Source organism: Thermobia domestica, unplaced genomic scaffold (genome assembly GCF_964235325.1).
Source record: "Thermobia domestica unplaced genomic scaffold, izTheDome1.hap1.1 HAP1_SCAFFOLD_574, whole genome shotgun sequence".
NCBI lineage: Eukaryota > Metazoa > Arthropoda > Insecta > Zygentoma > Lepismatidae > Thermobia > Thermobia domestica.
Genome location: NW_027656284.1, coordinates 304 through 24064, shown reverse-complemented (window position 1 = coordinate 24064; position 23761 = coordinate 304). Strand labels below are relative to the sequence as shown.

Genomic DNA, 23761 nt, shown 5'->3' with positions numbered 1-23761 from the left:
TGGCATGGACGCATGATACTTGGTAGGTCGCTGGAAAGAGTTGGCACCACATATGCATACACAGGTCACTTAATTCCCTTAAATTCCCGTAAATTCCAAAAATACGAATACGCACCAAAGCTCGAAAACTTAATACACTATTACTCCTATATAGTCAGTTTGTATCAAGCAATCGTTCAGTTTTTATTTGAGAGGATGGAAACCCCAGGCTCCTGAACAACTATGTTACTAGAGTAAAGTGAGGAGTGTCTTCATCTCACAATAAACTGCTTTAATGCCAAGTGGTCCAACTCCAAAATTCAAATTTTCCAGGAGTGAAAGTTGAAGTTCAATATCTCATGAACAACCCATATTTCTTTTATGTTGGGAACCAGAACCATAACTACTCTATGTAGTTAATTGTTTTATAATTTTGTGTTTACAAAAATCCTTTTAAAAAAATACATATCTATAGAAGTGAAACGTACCTGCTTGTACTATTCTTGGCATTCAAGCACTCCATTTATTGTAATATACTATGTAAAATAGTCTTGTATTACAATGTGTGATGTACAACAAATGTTACATTATATATTATCCGTAACTTGTGATATGCTGCAATACATTAAAGCCTCAAAATAGTTGAGGAAGCGAATAATCCGGAAGTTATATAGCCCTATTGCGTTCATGGGAACGAAAATACAATAATTATAACTATGCTAAATTACTATAGACTGCCAATTACTCATTCAGAGAATTTATGAAGTTCACTTTATCGCAATATTTTATACAAACTAGATAATCAATTATTATTATTATTATTATTATTATTATTATTATTATTATTATTATTATTATTATTATTATTATTATATTTGAAGTACAACTAAATATCACATTAATTAACTGAATTGAGCTGAAAATTAAATCTTGATATCGAAATATGTTTCTGAGTGAATACTTTCTTCAAAATAATATTAAAAATTATAGAAAGAGTTTCGAGATATTCGAGTCGAGTCGGGATTTTTACGAGCAGTCTCGACTCGAAGATTCGAGTCGAAAAATACATTTGTATCGACTCGTCTCGAATTTTACAAAATATGCCTCGTCTCGAATCTCGACTCAAATTCGAGACGAGTCGAGTCGAGATTCGAGACGTGTCTCGACTTGAGCGCATTCCTAGTGCGAGGCCGCAGGCCGAGCAAATGCGCTCTGGAAGCGAAGTCCCCAGATAGTCAGAGACTTTTTTTTTTATACATATGGGTAATTCTCCACAGAAACTAGGCATTGTGATTTGATACTGGTTTATTGTGGTTTTGTATGAATGCTCTTTTAATTGTAGTTAATAAAATAATGAAGAGCATCAGGGGAAGGTATTGGGACACTGCAATTTACAATTTCAACATTAAAGATTATTAGTTTTCTTTTATAATCTATAAAATTAAAGTGAAAGTGACTAACTCTTCGAGCACCCGACCGATCTCGATCAAATTTTCAACATAGATGAGGTTCGAGCCTTGAAAGGTTTCTATCATTTCACTTTGACAGTGCAACTTAGGGAGGAGAGATATTTAAAAAGATCAAAAATGATACCAATATTAGTGCCAAATCCATAGTTTTGGGGATAGCTGAGACGAACAGAAACCCTTCCGATGGCGTTTAAATCCAAATTCATCCCCGCAACTTGGGAGAGGCGGAGGAGAGGGAGATATATAAAAATGATTGAAAATGAACGATATTAATGTAGAAGTCACAGTTTTCGGGATCACTGAGACGAACAATGACACTTCCAATGCAGTTTAAATCAAAATTCAGCTCCGCAATTTGAGAGAGGGGAATGTATATAAAGGAGTTGTGCATTTATAATTTTTATTCCAACCCAGCGAAGTGGGTAATCAATGCTAGTTATATATAAAATCTCAGCTCCATATGCTTACATTTCTAAATGCATTGGTACAGTATTGCTGAGTTTGAATGTTTATGTTATATATAGAATAGTTGTAGAAGTTTCTTGCCAATATAAATGTTAACTACTAGATCACATCAACTGAAAATTGTGTGCACTAGTTCATTGTTCTTCTTTGGAAAGTACGATTGCACAGCCATATTTATTGGTGATTTCCTCAGCTCCATGACACTACGTATATTATTCACATCCATGGAGCTGATAGTAGTTATGGCATGGAGTGGACAACCTTATTTTGGTCAGTTGAAGACACTTTCTATTGAATAAGTTAATGGACAAGGGTTTTCTTTAAGAAAATTAATGGATTTTTTTTTCTTTTTTTACATTTAAGAGAATTCGTTTCAACGAATGTAATCTGCGTCTTTTTTGTTTTTCGTTGTATGTCACGAAAAAAACTAGTTTTGTTGATAAATTTTAAAGTGACTAACATGGAGCACGTTCACCTTTGCAGATAGAGATCGTAAGTTCGAATACTATTCCGAACATGTAGGTTCATCACTCTTGATCTCGTGGTTTGGAATCCAAGTTAAACTGTAGGTCCCGTCCTTATTATCTTTGAGCTCATTTAGGATTAATCGAAAGATAAGGGGCGTTAGTATTAACACTGACATTCCTCCACCAAGCACTGATCTTGATATAAACGAAGTTCCACATCAAGATGCTCATCACGATTAACCGATATCCGGACCTAATGTTTGTAGCTCTCAACTTAATGTACGCTCTCATGATAGCAGTAAAAATAATAATTCAAAAAAGTGATAGTGGTCTTTGTTCTCTCAGATCGAGAAAGAAAACAGGAGGGAAAACATAAGACAACAATAGAAGATTTAGAATTTAGATTTCTATGCTTTCGGCGTCTATGAGCTTGGTATGAATGAGAAAACCTAAGAAAAACTCATTCAGGATGGCTGGGTTGAAAAAGCTTTTTCCACTTTTTTCGACCGAGTGCCCCTACCGGGAATCGAACTCGGGACCGCTCGCACACAACAAAAAAGTGTAGAGGAAAGGTGCTTGAACTTGAAAAGAAAGTTCAAAAACCTAAAAGATATATGACAATATGAATATGAAGAAATATGAAATATGGCAACAACAAATTAAAAATTATCCTAAAACAAACGTAGGAAAATAACAAAAGGTCTAAGATTATCTACAAAGGTGAAGATTTGAGTCTGAATTTAGTGTCCCTTTCAGCAGGTAGGCTATATTAGACGCAGACATACTGATTAACGTGGAATCCGAACTACATGAGATTCGACCGTAAATCGAATCCTTGTCTCCCACGCCAAAGGAGTGTACGCTAACCGCTTAGAAACGAGGGAGCTCACGGAGGTGAAGAAATGGTTAAAGTTCAATTACTTGTTTCGGAAATAAAAGCAAACTTCGTCCTTCGCTCAAGTAATGGGAAAGAACAAAAATGAAAATAAAGTCTCTCTAGAGTTTATGCAGAAAAAAATACGAAAACTATATATGTTTGAAAATGATTAGAGCAATTATGAATTATAAAGTTCGTAAAATTTCACATAGATCCCCAATAAAATTACTGATTTTAGGGGAGATTGGAAAATAGACATATATATATATATATATTTCTAAATGATTATTTACATAGTAGACAAACCCCTCGGGTAAAGGATACAATAACAAAAATGATGGAAATTATTTGTTTCACATCAAATTTATGTGAAAAAACCAAGACAAGCGTTTTTATTCCTAGAAGTCGAATTGTGGGAGGAGGAAAAAGATATTAAACAAGTGTGTTGTCTGCTTTTATCAGCCTTCATCGTAGAAGGAATCTCTTAAAAGGCTAAAGTTGTGAAAGCTTTCGCAACATGAGATAGCTTCGAAAGCAGTTACTTTATTACAAGAATTTCATTTCACTACGAGTTTGAAAAGTTTCTTTTTTTTTTTATGTATATATGTAAGTATTTTACACATTATTAGCTACTCTCAAAAAGCTAACGGTAAAACATTCCACTCGTTCAGTTGACGGAAAATTACAGTTAAATATGATTCACATTTATTTTTCTCAAATTAGTTATCCAGGTTCAAAACTAATTGTTAGTCACTTTTCATATATAATTCTCTTTTTAGGTTTCGTAGGTCAAAGTCTAAGTCCGGAAATAAATATGTACAGAAACTTCATTGTTCTCTAATTGAGGATCAATGCAAGCGGTTCCGGGTTCGATTCTTGGTGGGGACGCTCGGTCGAAATGGTAAAGAAAAGCTCTTGCAGGTCATTCGTCCAGAGGGTGTTTTCTTCTGTGTATTCCTCATTCACACCAGGCAAATGCCGGGATGGTACCTAACGTACCGGCCCCAGGCCGCTTCCTTCCTTCCTCCTTCCTCTGGATAGTGCGCTCGCAGCCGAGGGACGTCATCCCTCATGCGTGACGAACTTAAGTCCATAAAGGCTGTTACACCCAGAAATATGTATAAATAATTAAATAAAAATCCATATTGAGAATCAACGCAATGCCAATAGTGCCTGCTCCGCGCCACTATCAACTTCGTATGAAGTATAGTCAGATCCATGGAATGAACGAAATAAAATTTAAAAACTAGTAAAAAAAAAAAAAAGTACGTAATGAGTTTTAATCTCTGCTGACCACCAAAATACACTTACTACATTAATGTGCTTCAAAATAATAATAATAATAATAATAATAATAATAATAATAATAATAATAATAATAATAATAATAATAATAATAATAATAGGTCTAGAAATTAATTCGTGCGGTTGGTACGCACACATTGAAGCTGTAGTACAAACACAAAATACATAAATACCTTAAGAAAAATATTGTCCATCGCTAGCCACCACTTTCGCCCATCTGTCAGGCAATGTACGGATTCCGTGGCGAAAGAAGTCCTCATCCTTGGAAGCGATCCAGTCAGAGACCCATGTTTCGATATCTTCTGAAGAAGTAAACCGCTGTCCAATCAAATCGTTGTTCATGCAATCGAACAAGTAGTAGTCCGAAGGAGCAACGTCTGGTGAATACGGCGGGTGGGGTAAAACTTCCCATCCGACATTTTCTAAATAGGTTTTGACCGGTTTTGCGACATGTGGGCGAGCGTTATCATGTTGAACAATAAGTTTATCATGTCTGTTCTCCCATTCTGGTCGTGTTCTGGCCAGAGCTTGCTTCAAACGCATTAATTGTCGTCGATAACGTTCTCCATTCATAGTTTCACCCGGTTGCAGCAGCTCATAGTACACCACACCTTTCATATCCCACCATATGCACAGCATAACCTTTGCACAGTGAATATCTCGTTTTGGTTGTGATGGACCTGGTTCACCTGGTTTCACCCAGGCCTTTTTTCGTTTAGGGTTCTCGTAATGGATCCACTTCTCATCACCCGTAATAATTCGATGCAGAAACCCCTTTCTGCTCTGTCCTTGAAGCAGCAATTCGCAAATGGTTTTTCGTCTTTCAACGTCTCTGTCTTTCAATTCATGTGGAACCCAATGTGACATCTTTTGAATCATTCCCATGGCTTTCAAGCGTTTGGAGACTGTTGTTTGATCAACGCCTAATGCTGCTGCAAGTTGTTCCTGCGTTTGACACGAATCCTGCTCGAGCAATGCTGTCAATTCTTCGTCTTGAAATTTTTTTTGGCTGTCCAGCTCGCTCTTGGTCTGCCAAGCCGAAATCACCACTTCTAAACCGTGCAAACCACTTCTGACACTTTCGCTCAGCTAGAGCATGGTCACCATACACTTCCACCAAAATACGATGACTTTCAGTCGCACTTTTCTGCATGTTAAAGTAATGCAGCAGGACACCCCGCAAAAACACTTTATCAGGCACAAATTGCGCCATGTTCACTTAACTACAAACTGGTGTTGTTGACGCTTTAATCCACTGCCCTATACTACGAACGATACGCGATGACAGGGGTTTGCAACACATGTGTGGATACACGGAACTGTGGGACGCTCCGTTCGTTGCGCCATCTCTTGTCCACCCGCACGAATTAATTCCTAGACCAAATAATAATAATAATAATAATAATAATAATAATAATAATAATAATAATAATAATAATAATAATAATAATAATAATATGTAATTCTCAAACATATTTTTCTCAGAAAATAAACTCAAAATTCCCCATTCCTGGAGAATGACAAATATAAAATTCAAATATAGCAAGTGAGTATCTTGTAACCTTGATGTTAGTTGATTGTAATCTAATAAAATCTCGACTTTGTTTCTCACCATCTTTGTGATTCAGATGGATTATTTAAATCCTAGCACAATGAAAGAAACTGCTCGTCACAAAGTTAACAGAAATGAATATTTGAGGGCAAGGACAAACTTCTTGAACACGTGTGTCTATTGCAGTTGCTATCCAAGGGTAAAGATGACACGAGTTATACAAGACTGTTGAACTAGAGATATATATATATATATATATATATATATATATATATATATATATATATATATATATATATATATATATAATAGTTTGGTGAAAGCAAGTAAAAAAAACAGACAATACACCACAAGAAGTGAAACAGATGCATCAGCAGTACACAAACAGATTTCATCACCAGATGATGGAGACAACAAACCATTGACAACATTAAGCATAAATACTTATGTATGCAACTGTAAATTCATAAAATAAAATTGTTTACGAACGATATTTACATTTAAAAGAAAATAAACTAGGACAGACTTACTTTATTAAATATAGGCCGTATAAAATTGGTAAGGTAATTAAATACAGGGTGATTCTTTATAAAATTTACAAATTCAATCAGCTATCATTCTTTATTGGAAACAGACAGACTTGGTCTATATGTCATTATAGTGCAAAACACTTCAAGTTTTTTGTGACACATCCATTATGGCTCAATGTGTGCAGTTGCGGTCATCCTGGACACATTCCAACGAAAGTCGATATGGTGCCAAGCAGTAGCCAGCATTTCGGAGGTATCGTCCGCAATGGCTGTTGTGATGCGATGTTTCAGTTGTTTACCATTATTAGGTAGGGGAGGGGTGTGCACCTTATCTTTCACAAATGCCCACAGAAAGAAGTCAAATAGCGTGTAAACTGGAGACCGTGGCGGCCACCATAACTTATCCACTTATACGGGAAACGCTAATCAAGAAATTCTCTTACGTCAATCAGGTAGTGCGGCAGGGCGTCATCTTGTTGCAACCATAAGCGGCCATCGTGATAACTTAACTGTGGAACAAGGAAGTTCTGGAGCAAATCAAGATAGGCGGTGCCGGTGATGGTGCTCTCTGCAAAGAAGAATGATGCATACAGCGCAAAACACGTTCAATTTGGGGCTGTCACGAACCAGCTCCACGTGCGCATGTGGATTTTCCGTGCCCCAAATACGACAATTGTGTGTGTTAACTCGGCCGGAAAGGTGAAAAATTGATTCTTCACTAAATACCACATTGTTCAAGAATGACTCATCACCACTAACGTGATCCGATATGGTAACACAGAATTCATGTCGGGTATGTTTATCCGCTTCACTCAGTGCTTGAACCAAGGGCAGTCTGTATGACTTCATGGACAAACATCTACGCATTACACGCCAAACAGCGGTCTGAGGGATACCAGTTTCTTGTGATGCACACCGTACAGATTTTGGAGGACTGCGGACAAAACTCTCCCTAACTGCTTCCACCACATCGTCAGTCACAACTGAGCGCCCTGGAGCCTTTGTGTGTCGCACAGAACAACCTGTTTCAACAAATGTCTGGTGCCATTTGTACACTGTTGGTCTGCTGGGTGGTTCCTTGCCATATTGTGTATGCGATACTTATGCTGTACACTCGTTGCTGACTTCGTTTCTTCAAACCATAACATTCACATAGCTCTTTCTGCACCAGTGAGTCTCAATTTTCAACGACTGACCGATGGCGCCGCGTGTGGTCAACTCCGCAACTACTCACTAGGTAAGTCAAACTTGAAGTGATTTGCATTATAATGACATATAAACAAAGTCTGTATGTGGCTCCAATAAAGAATTATAACTGATGGAAATTGTAAATCCTATAAAGAATCACCGTGTATTTGGTCGACATATTTCAAATTCTGAAGGACGTACGAGGAAGTATCAAAAAGTTCGTGCAATCCTAGAAGGTGACAAACTACGAACTCCCTCGGACATGCATTTTACAGTTAGGTCTTTGTATGTTAACATGCAAATTCTGGACTCGTTATTTTTTTTTCTGGTAAACCACTAAATATACGATGATTGACAAGCTTGAGGCACCGAGCGTAATTAAGTTGTTCCATCTGCAATCAGCAAAACAAATCCACAAAGAGATGTAAGAAGACTATGGATATGAAAGCCCATCCTAGGAGATGGTATTCAAATGGAAACGGCAATTCCAAACTGGACACATGACCACCGCGGACGCCTCTAGATCTGGAAGACCATTTTTCATTGATGATGCCACCTTGATGAAGAAAGTTGTGAAGATCATAATAGAAGACAGGAGGATAACCATTGAAAGTGTTACGTGTACAATAGGTATAAGTTATGAGTCTGCCTGGAATACCATTCACAACCGGCTGCATTTTCAGAAAGTGTCGGCACGGTACGTGCCACGACTGCACACACCTTTCCAGAACAGAAATAGTAAGAACGCTGCAAGAGAAACATTGCGAGTTGGATGAAGATACTTTTTCAGCAGACTAGTGACCATGGATGAAAGTTAGGTTTATCTTTATGATCCAGAAACAAAGGAAATGAGCAAACATTGGAAACACCCCTCCTCCCCAGACCCTAAAATAGCACAAGTGTAGAAGTCTGCCACCAAGTTGATGCTTTTAGTTTTCTGGGAATGTGAAGGGCTGATCACGACAGATTACCTACCACAGGGACAAACTACTACTAGTACCTATAATTCCCATCTCCTGACTAAGTTATGGAAGTAACTGAAGAAAAAACATCGTGGATTCGTCATAAAAGGGATGTTGCTGTTGGCAGACAACGCACCAGCTAGTGTTGCCACGAGACGAGACAGAACCTTTTAGACGAGACAGACTATTTGTCCCGTCTCGAAAACGAGACGAGACACGAGACGAGACGGGACGTCTCTTGAAATGTCTCGTCTCGTCTCGTGTCTCGAAAATGAAAACGCTGGCGGAAATGGCCAAGATTGAAATTGCCAGTAGTCATATAGATTGCAAAAGGAGAAGACATGTTTGTGTGAAAACATGTTGAAAACCTTCATAGAAAAGTGTCCTCTGTCTATTGAATGAAACAATCGTGATACATGAGCTTCCAGGAATATCATCCTTAATGTCTTGTCCCCAATTCCCCTTGCTGTAAACTGAGGTATTCTCATTTTTTTTTTTCATTTCTGGCTGGAATAATGACAAACAAAATCAAAGACAGGGAAGATTTTTACAAGGTCAAGAAACCAAACTACCACGACCATCTATTCAATTTGAAAACTGGATAAGGTCTACACTCATTACAGGCTGTAGTTGAAAGTTCTGGCTGCTATGGCGGAAGAGAACAGAACACACTACACTTGTCTTTATTCTCTGGTGGCGGTATTCTTTTTGCTATATGAACCGAAAACGGCAATTGAAGTATGTCATCTTGCAACTAAAATTTTGTCCTCTCTCTCTCTCTCTCTCTCTCTCTCTCTCACACACACACACACACACATACACATAAAAACACACTTTTACCGTTTTACCAATCGCTCGCTTATTATACAGCAGTCATGTTGTAAAATTCACCTCTTTGTTTGGAAGGCGGTCGAAGGACAAAAAAGCGAAGATATTATCGACGAACACTTCAAATTGTTTGCTTTCAGCAAATTTATGATACTAACAATAACACTTAGAAGTGAAGAGGTTTTACAGGAGGACCTTCGTTTTGTTACGCGGAAATGTTTGATCTGACCAGAGTGCGAAATTGCTCTCTGCTTCCATGTTGAGAGGAGAGGAATATTTCCCTTTCCTAGTGAATAATATTCATTAGGGCCTAAATTATCTTCAGAAATGGTTTCTTACAGAGTGTAAAGAACATTTGGTATAACATTCATGGAACTCCGTTGAAAGCAGAAAATATCATGAGAATGATCAAAATGCGAACATTGAAGAACATAATTAACAGAAAAGAAATAGGATACCCATAATTTTAAACCTGCTATAAAATGTATATCCTATATTTTTACTAATTTCTTACTCCCATGAAAGTATCCTGGGGAGGATATTCTCTCCAATTTTTTCAGACTGAAATCCTGTTATCCCGTACGATTTCGCTCCCTGACACAATACGAAAAAACAAATGCTGTTAAAATCCATACACATGACCCTTCCGGGACTCAACCCGGGGCCTTCAAGCCGATGGTCTATCGCCGCAGACCGCTCGGCTTGGTATGAAGATGTACGTTGTATGATTGCGAATAGATCACGACAATATAAGAAACTTTAATCCAAAATGGCCACTATCAACTACTCTTTTAGACTACTAGCTAATCTGGGTGTACTGTCATAAGTTTGTTACACAAACGGGGCAACCACCATATAGTGGCACACACCCCGCGGTTATGGGAACAGATTTGTACCATGGAGGTGAAGACTGGCCCCAAGCATTCTTTGGTCCAATGTGTCTTTCAGCTCCCATTACTATGACACTTTAAGTAGAGCTTACTGTGCAGTAACATATAACATTTCAATCAAATATTTTCCATTACTCAATAAAATTATTTGGTTCCGAACTTTTTTTTTTTTTTTTAAAAAGAAGAACTGCAACAAATCTAAATATGCTAAAATGGAAAGTAGTTTTTGGATTGGTATGGAAACCTAAAGGCTGGAATATATGAAATCAAAGTGTACACACATATCTATCTCTCTATTTATCTATATATCTTTCCATCTCTCTCTCTACATATATATATATATATATATATATATATATATATATATATATATATATATATATATATATATATATATATATATATATATATATATATATATATATATACAGACACTATAAAGCAAGTGGGCTGATAGTGTCGGGGATGGTGACACCTTTACATCGAACTTTGCTTGTCATGTAAACATTACACTAGTATACAAATTTTGATCAAGGTCGTGCTTATGTTGGTTTTTCGTCGGTTTCTTAATGATTTGCACCCGCTGAACACGAGTATGACAGTTATTTTCCCGTAATGTAAAAATTTGTGATAATATAAGCATATCAGATTTTATTAAAACAGTAATATATTATACAATTGTATCTTACGAGAACATTGAACTACAAGCATAACACAAACATTGTAGTCGTGCTTCTGTTGATTTTTCATTGGTTTCTTAATGACTTGCACCCGCTGAAGACGAGTATAACAGTTACTTTCCCGTAATGTCGTGATGATATAAGCATATCAGATTTTATTAAAACAGTAACATATTATACAATTGTATCTTATGAGAACATTGAACTACAAGCATAACACAAACATTGTAGTCGTGCTTCTGTTGATTTTCATTGGTTTCTTAATGATTTGCACCCGCTGAACACGAGTATGACAGTTACTTTCCCGTAATGTCAAAATTTGTAATGCTATAAGCATATTAGATTTTACTCAAACAGTAATATATTATACAATTGTGTCTTATAGGAACATTGAATTACAAACATAACACATTTTGGACATCAACTTTCTGGGTAACAAAAATCTACATAACAATACATAAATACTAAAATATATGAATATTACATTTCTTATAAAAATTATATACAAAAGTACTTGAGATTGGAGGGAAGTGTTCATCAAGTACTGAAATTCCGTAGTCAAAAGTGAAAGTTATTGGTTCTTTTTCTTTTGTGGGAAACGCTCACTTAGTCATGGACTAACCCCCAAATATAATCACCCATCATTGCACAGACCCACCTTTCTTGGTATCTGCTTTCCATTACCTCAATGTCCTTATGGAAACGTTTCCCTGCTCTTCGCTAACATCTCCTTAATTCTCCCTAAAGAAATCCAAGTATGAATGTAGCATATGTAATTTTAAAGACATTCTACATCCCAATGCTCGATATTGATCAATGAGTGTCTTAACTTGGTGTTCAAACGCTTCACTTCGGTTATGCACAAGAAATCCCGTCACCAATTTATGAAAGGCCTCCTAAGCGTTTCTTTCCAACTCCATCATTTTTTGTTTAAGTGGAGCACTATTAAGCATGACACGAATCTGAGGCCCTGTGAAAATGCCAGCCAGAACTTTTGCCTCTGATAAAGCTGGAAACATTTGTTTGATACATTGTAGGGTAGGTGAATTGCGACCCAGAGCTTTCACAAATTGTTTTGCCAATCCCAGCTTAATATGTAATGTTGGAATGAGAATTTTCCCCCTGGGCACTAATACTGCATTTATCACATTATGTGTTCCTGGAATAAGCTCCGTTCTTTCAGGCCACACGGTTTGATCATAATGCTGGTTAGTTGTCCGAGTGTCCCACAGACATAGAAAGCAGGAATATTTAGTATAACCACTTTGCAACCCAAGAAGAAAACCAATAATATTGAAATCCCCACACACGTCCCATTGATGTTCCTTATATTTTGTTTTCTCCAACATCAGCTTCACACTTGAATAACTAACTCTATTTAATCAATTTACAATTCTGCTATGTATCTTTAGAATCTATATTCTCTGTTTCGTACTTCGAACAATTATCTTTAATAACAAATGCGATAACACCTAGCGAGTATCGAAGTAAAAGGACGCAAATTACTCTACACAAATCAGTATAGGAGAAAAATAAAACATGCTTATATCATTGAAAATATTGACACTGCATAAAAATAAGTGCCAGATTCGTGTTCAGGGGGTCAAAATACATAAAAATTCATCAAGAAATAAAAATAAGCAAAATTTTGTATACCAGTGTTATTTGACATTAGTGTCTTCATCTTCGACGTACCTATGAGCAATTTACTGTATATTCGTGTATTGAAACTGGTGAAACAAATTACAATGTTTCAGAATGTAAAAAAAAAAAAAAAAAACAGGGTCGAGAAGCCTCAGACAACTAACAGCAGAGATATATTATCTTGTAAACTATTTTTCCTTGCCTCGTGAGCTTATTTGAATTTATTTTTAAGACCTTTAGGCAACTTTGGCCCACCCCGAATGGATGTTGATGGGAAAATTAGTGTTGATGGGAATGAAGAAAGTGGTAGGATACTAGACAACTTCGAGAAAACACACACATACGAAAAATGAAATGAAATGAAATGAAATCTTTGAGTTTTACGTCCCACAATTATGCCGGTTAGGCTAAAGGAGACGGTGATGATGAGTAATGAATGAAATGGTGGAATGAAGAAAGTGGGAAGAAACGAGAGAACCCCGAGAAAACCCACGCACACGGTGTTTGTCCACCACAAAGTTCACTTGGCGGGGGCTAGGATCGAACCCGAGACCCCAAGCACCAGAGGTGAACGCTCTACCACTGACCTACCGCGCCCCCCACACACATTCGACGTTTGTCCACCACAAAGCTCACATGGCACTAACCGAGATCGAACCGACGACCACATACACCAGAGGTGAAGGCTTCACGGTGTAGCTACCGTGACATTTCTTGTCTTGTGTGTTCTGGGTAATACGTGTAACTTAGTTGTATCTTGATTAGCATGGTGCTGTCTGCTACATTTTACTTTCGTTCCCATGGTATGCTGCTATATTTTTTACGAGACAAAACGAGACAAACGAGACGAGACGAGACGAGACGGGACAGAACCCCTCGAGACGAGACGGGACGAGCACATTTTTTCGAGACGAGACACGAGACGAGACAAGCTTTACACGAGACGAGTCGAGACAGCCTAAAGTCTCGTCTCGTCTCGTCTCGTGGCAACACTAGCACCAGCTCATTGCGTCCGTGCATCGATGACGAAGGCAGTGGAATTAGTATATGAAATATTGCCCTACCCCATACTCACCGGACCTAGCACCAGTGACTTCTTTTTCCACAAATGAAGCGTCCACTAAGAGAATGCCATTTTTACAGTAGGGGTGACGTCATTTCTGAGGTTGAACTGTGGTTTCAAAGCTAAACTGTAGACTTTTACAAAATGGGCTTACAGAAAGTGAAGAACCGCTGGCAAAAATGTGTCGCTAGGCACGGTGACTATGTACAGAAGGACTAATACCATCATAGTGTCAGAGTTTTCTAGAGTGGATCTTTTCTAGGTGGTTGCATGAACTTTTTGATACGTCCTCGTATATGTATGACTAGAGTTTTCGCTTTGTAATCACGAGGTTTCAGGTTCGAAAGTGACTTGTGCCAAGAGGGCAACTGAAGACTGAGGTCTTCTCTTCAATGTTGCCTGTATCACTGTTTCTCAAACTGTGGTCCTCAACGTTTGTCTTAGTGATCCTCTTAGAACAAACATTAATCAAAGGAAAACCCAAAAATTAAATTCAAATAAACTGCATATTTCACACTACAATTGAAATTTTCAAAAAGGTAGGTTATATGAGTAATAAATTTTACAATTTCGTAAACATTCTTTAACGTCCTACATTTAGGCCAGCAATATATTGACTAGAGGACAGGATAGCCGAGCCGAGGTTCAATACTGTAACCAATGCAAGAAAGCCTCATACGGCATGTTCACTCGAGCATACCCGCCTCTTCAACGTTGTGACTGAGGCACGCAGTCAATGCATTCAAGCCATTTTCTCCGCATCTTCTCCTGGCTTCCTCTTCCTCGACTTGACCGGCTTTCCTCTGGTCAATATGCAGCCGGTTTTATGCTCCAAGCCTAAGAGAGACTGTGATAATAATAATAATGAAAGAAATGTTGGAATTAAGGAAGTGCGAGAAAACGAGAGAACCCCCGGGAAAGGACATGCATATGGAATTTGTCCACGACCAAGCCTACTTGACACGAGCTCAGATCGAACCAGGGATTCCATGCAACATAGGTGATTCCTTTGTCACTTTTTTCTTTAACCAAACTTATTTCTTTTAAAAATTTTAACTCCCTTCCACCGGGAATCAAACCTGGGACCACGTGCACCAAAGGCAAACATTGCGAGTGTGTTTCTTTTGGGGGGGTCCCCTGTTTCCTCCCACTTTCTTCATTCACAATTTTGTTCATTTCACAATCATAGCCTCTCTTAGCACCACTGAGTCGCTGCGGCCTCTTAGCATATAAATACTATAACTTAGATACAGGTATTATATTATAAACTATTTTTGATAGCCTTCAATTATTAAAAAAAAGACATATGGTAAACCTTCGGGTCACGAACTTGATCCGTTCCATAACGCTGATCGCGAGTCGAAATATTTTTTCCCCATTGAAATTAAAAAAGAAAAAGAAATGAAATCTTTGAGTTTTACGTCCCACGATTATGCCGGTTAGGCTAAAGGAGACGGTGATGATGAGAAATGAATGAAATGATGGAATGAAGAAAGTGGGAGGAAACGGGAGAACCCCGAGAAAACCCACGCACACGGTGTTTGTCCACCACACATTGAAATTCATGTAAATACAGTACAATTAATTCGTTTTAGAAACATGAATACGGAATGATTTTTTTAAACATTTAAACTGTTTTTTTTTTCTGTGATACAGAACATAGAATAAAAATTAAATTAGCCTTGTCTTACCTTAATTACCCACAATGGTAGCTAAAATAACACAAAGTGCAAAATAGAGTTTTAAAAAAGTAAAGTTTTTGAGTACAGCTCTGGTAAAAACTGTTTACGTTAAAGGAAAATACTACTGAGCGAGTGGGATTGTAGTTGCGGGCGTTTGGAAATATTGTCCATGGGCAGAAGAAAGAGGATATTCAGGAAGGTTGTTCGTAAATCTTGGGTATGCACTTTCTTATCCTAATACATGTATAAAACAGATGGAATTTTCATTAACAGCACTTTTAAAATATAAGTATACTGGTATATGCTCAAAACATTTTTAACTGATAAATTTGCTTTAAAGAGATTAAGAAAATTGTAGTCCACAGAACATGACTAGCAAAAGGTTGAGAAACATTGATCTATTGTGTTAGTAGAAATTAGCCATTCTTAACAAAACAGGTCTATAAGAGACGGATGATTGATGAAAAATATTGATTATGGGCAGTGGCGTACACAAGGGGGTTCAGGGTTTAAATTCCCTTCGATCAAGATATTATGGAAAAGTAAGCATTTACTGTATATATATCTCTTTCCAAAAAAAAAAAAAAGTCCTCAGTGAATGACTAGCTGATCAACGTTCAGGCCGAACCACATAAGCTAGAAACAGGCCTGCAACAGAAGTCAGCCACAGAAGTTTGGGGGGGCCATGAATATATTAGGGGGACCAAGTTATTAAAAATTCTCTTACAAATAGCTAAATTGTGATTTTTGTATTAATAATAGCATTTTGTGTTACGGTCTGAAGGGACCACGAAAAGTTTAGGGGCGATCAGGCCCCCTCTGGTTGCGGGCCTGGCTAGAAACCTGAAATTTTCACAGGACAAGAGATTTGTGATGTAAGATACTGTACCACTAGGGAAGGAATTTTGGAAATTCGACTAGGGAAAAGAGGAGTGGCAATTATTACCTTAAAATGACCATATTCTGAATCTTTCAAGGTTAGAGACTCGAAATTTGGTATTATGTACTTCTCATTTAAAATAATTAGACACGCGTTTCGGTTTTTTTTTTTTAATATTTGACATAGAAGGGAAGAAAAGGGGTGGGAAGGAAGAAGAGGTGGAAATAATTATTATAAGATGCTCATATCTAGGAATCTCTTAAGGTTAAAGACATGAAATTCAGTATTTGAACTTCTCATTTAAAACAATTAGACACGAGTTTCGCCGTTTTTTTAAATATTTGTCCTAGAAGGGAAGAAAAAAGTCGGAAAAAAGATAGGATTACAATTGTTATAATTGGTTGGTTATATCTCAAAATCCACTAAGGGTACAAACATGATATTTGTATTTATACTTTTCATTTAAAGTAATTAGACAGGTTTAAGCGTTTTTTTGATATTTTCCCTAGAAGTGACTACGAAAAGTGGACAGAAAAAAGAATGGGAGTTACAATTATTGTAATAGGATCGCCATATCTTGAAATCTCTTAAGGTTAAAGTCACGAATTTGGTATTTAGTCTTCGTTAATTAAATACGTGTCTAAGCGTTTCTTGGTATTTTCTTTAGAAGGGAATAAGAAAAGGTTGGGTATGCGATTGTTATAAGATAGCCGTATCTCGAAATACCTTGAGATTAGCAACATGTTACGGATATGGAACTTACTCTTAGTACATAAATTCCTTATTCAAAACAAATGGGTATATACCACAGCGCAGTGGCGTAGAGAAGGGGGGCCCAGAGGCCCCCCCCCCCAAAAGAGGTCCGACAATGTACTCTGGTACTTTGATGTTTGTAATTTTTTTATATATTTTTATGTTTATATTTTTTGTTTGTAATTTTTCTATGTGTACCTACAACAGCACTCCCCCCCCAAACACACATCCTGGCTACGCTACTGCCACAGCGTATCCAGAAATTCCGTCACACAGGGTTCCAAATATCCGCTTTAAACGAGAAAAGGGGGCTATTTTTCTCTCAATATACAAAAAACGACTTCAAGGTTGTCAGTACCATCATCACGGGAAAACGGGTGCGTCATTTGAAATAAATTTTTGAACACTTTAACACTTTGGTCGATTCTAAGGAGAAAAGAACTTTAAATTTTTCGCAAAGTATAATGCCATAAACGTATTCTTGACATGTAAAGAATGGAAGCAAAGGGGCTGAAATATGAGACACAAGTGCCTGCTACGGAAGTCACCAGCTAGTCGAAGACTATTCATTATATATCTAAATCTCATTTGTCCGAAGAGGAAATTAAATTGAGTGCTTGGCCTACCCCTTGACGAAATTCTGCGTACCTCACGGAGTATGAGTTAACTGATGAAGTGAAAATTGGAGAACTGCGAAGAAACCCACGAGCACGAAGACCCTTGTCTATTACAAACTCATATGGCCTGGAATCAAACCTTGGACCACTCTTATCAGAGGTTTAACACACTACCACTAAATTACCCTACGTCTTGGGTTCGATTTCCGACAGGGGCACTGGGTCGAAAAACTGTAGTCAGTCATCCTGAGAAAGGTTTTCCTTATTCACATCAGGTAAACACCGGGATGGTTAACAATAGTCCCAGGCCACTTCCTTCCTCCCCAATTTCCAGGGTGTGTGATTGCTGATCATCCTTCATATGTGACAGCTTTATGTGGCCATAGATTGAAGGATTGAAGGAAAGCCCACAAATGAAGGATTGGCACAGCTACTGCACGTATACTAAAGACCTGAGTTCAAACTCCGGTAAGTGTATATGTGATTTGTATCCCATGTTACGTTATAGGTTCTCGTCTCACACAGCCTCTCTTCTGAAACAGGACATTAAACTACACAAACAATAATTTCATTCTATTGCTACTTGCATGTCTCATCCCCAATAACATTGCCAAGCGATGTCTAGAAAAGTACACCGTTAGTGGAAAGTGCAAGTTGTATACAGTTATGTCATTCAGCCGGTTCGCCCAAACCAGGTGTTAACATTGTCTTTCCACCTCTAAATATAGTATTTACGAAAGAAACAATATTTCTCTAGTATCACAAGTATGTACTGTCCCCCCTCCTTTATTTCTACGTTTTAAAGATACAATTAAAATATGCTGCAGTTGACACATGACATTTTAATTTTCAACGGCGAGTAATATGTGTTTAGTCTCTGTCAGAAACGAAACCTTTGCGTTGTGCTAAGGCGGACCAGTATGAAGCGGGGGGGGGGATTATATACCTATTCGTTTTGGCATATCAGCAAATATAATAATAATAATAATAATAATATACAAATACATAATGATATAATCATATAATATTGCAAAAGTCAATTCACTGTAGTAATTAATAGCCTAGATCAGCGTTTCCCAACCTTTTTCAACTTGCGGCACACTACAGGTGTTACTTGGATTCTCGCGGCACACTTATAAATATTATTTGTAAATATAAAACATAGTGATATTTTGTCTGTTATTGATCTCCTTCTCACAGAGAAGAAAGCTCAAACACTGGTTTTTCCCCGTGGTAAATCATTATGCTTATTTTTCATTCTAATTTAAAAATAGAAAACAATTGCAATGAAATATTGGACTCAGGTTTTTAAAACTAAGCTTTCTTTTGCGAAAACTGTATCCAACCTTTTACTAAGAAGAAAATCACTAAATAACGAACGAACAAACAAATCTCTTTTACTTTTAAAACACAAATGTAGGTAATTTGTCGAAAGGATTGAGTGATATTTTAAATTTTCAAGTTACGAAATAATCTGCAACAATAAAGAATCAATAATGGTCATAACAATGATAACAAATACTTTTTTCAACATTAGAAATGTACAGAACAGTAACCCGGTATGAAACTTAAAATTGTAGATTCATAGTAGAGGTTCATAGTAATGTGAAATACAAATATACATTTTGCCCTACGTTTTACAATTTGATTGCTATAAAATTAATAATTTTGTTTCGATTCCTCGCGGCACACCAACGGCCCATTCACGGCACACCAGTGTGCCGCGGCACACCGGTTGGGAAACGCTGGCCTAGATTGTAAACGAAAGAACGTAAGGTGCTGTTCATTTTGCCCCCAGAATAATATTACTTCTTAAAAAGAAAGGAAGAATCGTACCTACATGACACATTAAAAGGATCAGGCCCGTATCCAGGGGAGTCTAGGGGGCGATCCCCCTAAATTTTTGCTGGACCCCTTAAAATTTTCACGGTAGGCTTGCAATTGAACTAAAATATGGTGACGAACTATAATATGGTTGGATCGGGCGCCCCCTAACTTCAGCCGGGCCCCCTTCACTACATTTTTGGGCTGGCTACCGGCTTGAAAAGGATCATATAAATTCCAAAAATACTAGATTGTAATTAAACATAAATTTAAATACCTTTGTAGTTACGCATGATCTTAAATCAAATTTAATTTGTGTTCGGGAAAGTTCAAAACAAAAGAACACTCATAAACGGTCCTTCATTATATCAAAATTGCTTTGTTTTCATATGTTACTAAATGAAGAATTTCGTAATCTACTTATTATGTAAACACACGAGTCATGTTACAAAAAAACTAGTGACAGAATAAAATTTCTTCATACACAAATAAGCAACCAAAGGAAAAAAAAATCTCCAACGCTAGTACCTTAAATATAGCTATTTCCAGTCAAGATTTGTCACTTGGTTTAGCTCTACGTTCACATACAAATATAGTGTACTGTGTATATATATTTATATATACATTTATATTGTAATGCACTATATATGCTAAGTCTGAAAAAAGAAAAATAAATATTGATTATTTACCTTTCAATTTCCAAGTCCAGCATTTTCTTTTCTTGTGTTGAAAGCTTCCTTTGCACTGCGCGCGTTGAGTGTTGAACACTACCACATGTCACGCAACCATCTGATTCTTATTTCTAACCAAGTTCACAAGTTTTTACTACTGGTTCGTCGTCATTGGTCACATGACTACCAAACCAACTAGTAACTGACGGTTTTCCTTTCTTTTGGGTACTACCTTTCTTCTGATGACCAGGTTCCTTTAATAATGTCTTTAAAATCTATTTAACTTGTGTAGTAGTAGTATCAAGGTCACGAAGCGTCTAGCATTTAATATTTTCTTCCACTCCAAACAGGTGACGAGAAAAAGAAAGTAAAAAAAAAAAAAGTATTCTTTGCGACGTGTAACCATGAGAAGTACTAACTCATTCTGCTTGTACTGTACGATACTTGAAATTGTCTTAACGATAAGCGCTATAGATCAAGATAAGATATATTGTGTATTCGTTTGTTATGAAGCGAAATACTGCACGCAGGTGAATGTACCATGACCACAGCAAAATGAATTTGAAATGTCTTGCTGTTTGTTTGTTTGTTTTTTTTTTCTCTTTGCCTCTCAATTCTCACTCGTTCCCGTTATTTATTTATTTTTTTTTAAACTTGCTTCTTGAGTCAGTAGGTACGAATGTTATGCAACAAAAATAAACTTTATATAACAGATTTTTAAAAGACTATTTTTCCTTTATACCGCTTTCTTTTCATCACCACACAAAAGCAGTAACGAACTACTGATGATGAATATGTTTGTTTATTGAAATTTTTAGTCTCTGTTCAGCGCCAAGACTATGTTTGACGTGAAGTTGAAAAAAGAAAAAAAATTACAATGGGATACTAACAACTGTAATACGTTCAAGGCTGGTTCTTCCACTGGGATTCGAACCCGAGATCTTGTGGAACAGAGGCGCACGCGCGCGCTGGCTACTAGACCAGAGAAGGGGCTTGATGAATTTTGTGTATAGGAACGCTCCTCAAACTATAATCCGCGGACCATAAGTGGTCCTCCAGGCAGTGACGGACCTAGAAGGTAAAAAACTGCTAGGGAGGGAGACAACCAGAACTCACAGTATGGTATATGCATCATGATTTTGTATAAATTTTGAAAAATATATAAATAATAGCTTAATTTTTTTTTGTCATTGAAAAAACTGGGGGCTTAGGCCGCCGGTCCTGAACTGGATCCGCCAACACCTCCAGGTATCACCTTGTGGTCATCTTGGACTGAACATTGATTTTAAAAAAATAAACGGAAAAATTAAATTAAAGTGAATTGCATATTGCATAGTGCAATTAAGCAGGGACGTAGAGATGTGGATCCTGGAAGTCCAGAACCCCGAAATTCTAACTTTTCTGTAAATATGGTCTCATTTTAGTGGTAATTTTACAAATTTTAATATAATTTATCCTCATAATAAATTGGGACCCACCAGAAATAAATTCCTGCGTACGCCCCTTGTTCATAATGTCGAACAGGTAAGTGTAAATTATGGAGATAATAGATTAGCCCTACACATCACTTTTGTGGGATCTTAAATAAAGAGTTGAGAAAAAGACTTATAAAATGCTTTGTGTGGAGTACTGTATGGGCCAGAAACAAGGATATTACGCAAAAATAATGAAACTTGAAGCTTTCGAAATGTGAGTGTGGAGAAGAGTGGAGAGAATTAACTGGGTAAAGTGGAAAATTTATGAGAGAGTGTTAGAAATGGTGGGGGGAAAGAACAATTTTAGACAGTATTAAGGAGAGGGAGAGAAACTGGTTGGGACATTGGCTAAGAAGAAACTGTATCGTGAGGGATGTGCTAGAGGGTATGGTGGCAGGAAAGAGACGGAGGGGGCGAAGGAGACTACAATTAACGGACGATATCAAAACAGAAAAATCGTACGTGAAGACGAAGAGATTAGCGGAAAACCGTGGAGCAAGGAAGCTTCTCAGTTGCGGCAAGTGACTTGCTAATAATTGCAGAATACTTATGGTGATGATGATGATATTATACATTTTATTAGGGTAAAGGTTATACTAATTATAATAGCTTATATTATTATAAAAAAATATTGAAACAAACTAATGTGTGTTTTCTTCTGTTAATACTAATACAAAATTAAAGGTAAGTTAAGGGTTGAGCCGGTCGTAGAACATTCTAATAAAAGTGTAACCCAATTGAAAAAAGTTTGAGAAACCTTGCTATTGAGCTCCCCCTAAAGACCTCAATACAGTACACACAACAAGCTCCTTGTATAAGGTTACTAGATGTCCTCGGACATGTTCTCTTTTCAATGAAAATTTAAACCAGACACACACACAGAGAAAACTCATAGCATCATAAGTTTGTTGACGGTTAGTTAACAGAAGTTATGAACCATTGAACCAATCAAGGAATAACGTCATAGGCGGATTGCTACCAGTATGGGCGCCTGCAGCGGGAGGGGGAGAAATGGGCAATTGCCCCCTTGGATCTTAGAAAAGGGTTCAGTTCTTCAAAATATATGTCAAAACACATTGGATTTGCTTACTCACCCACTGTAGCAATTAATTTATTCATTGTAGTTAATAAAGTTACGCAATGCCCGCCAATAATAATTGTTTTATATAAGTACTATGTGTATCAAGATGCGTATATTCGCGACTTCGTTCGTCTGTTGACCTTTTGTTCCCTGCCCCATTCCCCTTGAAAAAAAAAAACTTTCGGGCATTTCTGGCTGCCAATCATCAAAATATTTTAGCGGTAGGACTATGTCGATATCCTGATAGTCATAGGTATACATTGTGGATCCAAATTTACAAAATATCACTAGGAATTTCTCTCGGATATTTTGTAAATGTTTTAGATAATTTATCATCCTGCCATATAACACGTCTTCTTGGCCGTATGATTCGGGATGCTGAAAATTTTCTTAAAATTCGGGATGTCCCTCCTAATTCGGGACAAACTGCATTCCTAACTGTAAGCTCGAAAGAAGGAACTTATGTTTTAGTGGGTATTGTAAAATTTATGTACCAATATATAATTATATTATATAACAAATAGATAAATATTAAAATATAGTAGATTAGGTTAAATAAATTATATTTTCATGGCGTTCCATTAAAAAATTTGTCGAGTACTTTATGTGAAATGTACAAACATCCTCTTTATTCAAGTCTGTCATATAGTAACCTGTAGGGGCCGCGGTGGCTCAGTAGTAGAGCGTTCACCTCTGGTGCTTGGGGTCTCGGGTTCAATCTCAGCCCCCGCCAAGTGAACTTTGTGATGGACAAACACCGTGTGCGTGGGTTTTCTCGGGGTTCTCCCGTTTCCTCCCACTTTCTTCATTCCTCCCGTTTCCTCCCACTTAGGAAGACGCTACTCTTGTTTTGTGTTTAGTGTCAGTGCTAGTGTCATA

General features: G+C 37.2%; 1 protein-coding gene across 1 annotated transcript in view; it reads right to left on the bottom strand.

Moving 5' to 3' along the window:
* Window positions 1-20672, bottom strand: part of LOC145677054 (facilitated trehalose transporter Tret1-like) — a 105207-nt gene extending 84535 nt beyond the window's left edge. The window contains exon 1 of the mRNA XM_081747742.1: window positions 20345-20672. Within this exon, the coding sequence (XP_081603868.1) occupies window positions 20345-20367 (23 nt within the window). The 5' untranslated portion in view covers window positions 20368-20672. The remainder of the gene's footprint in view (window positions 1-20344) is intronic.
* Between the last annotated feature and the right edge of the window lie 3089 nt (window positions 20673-23761).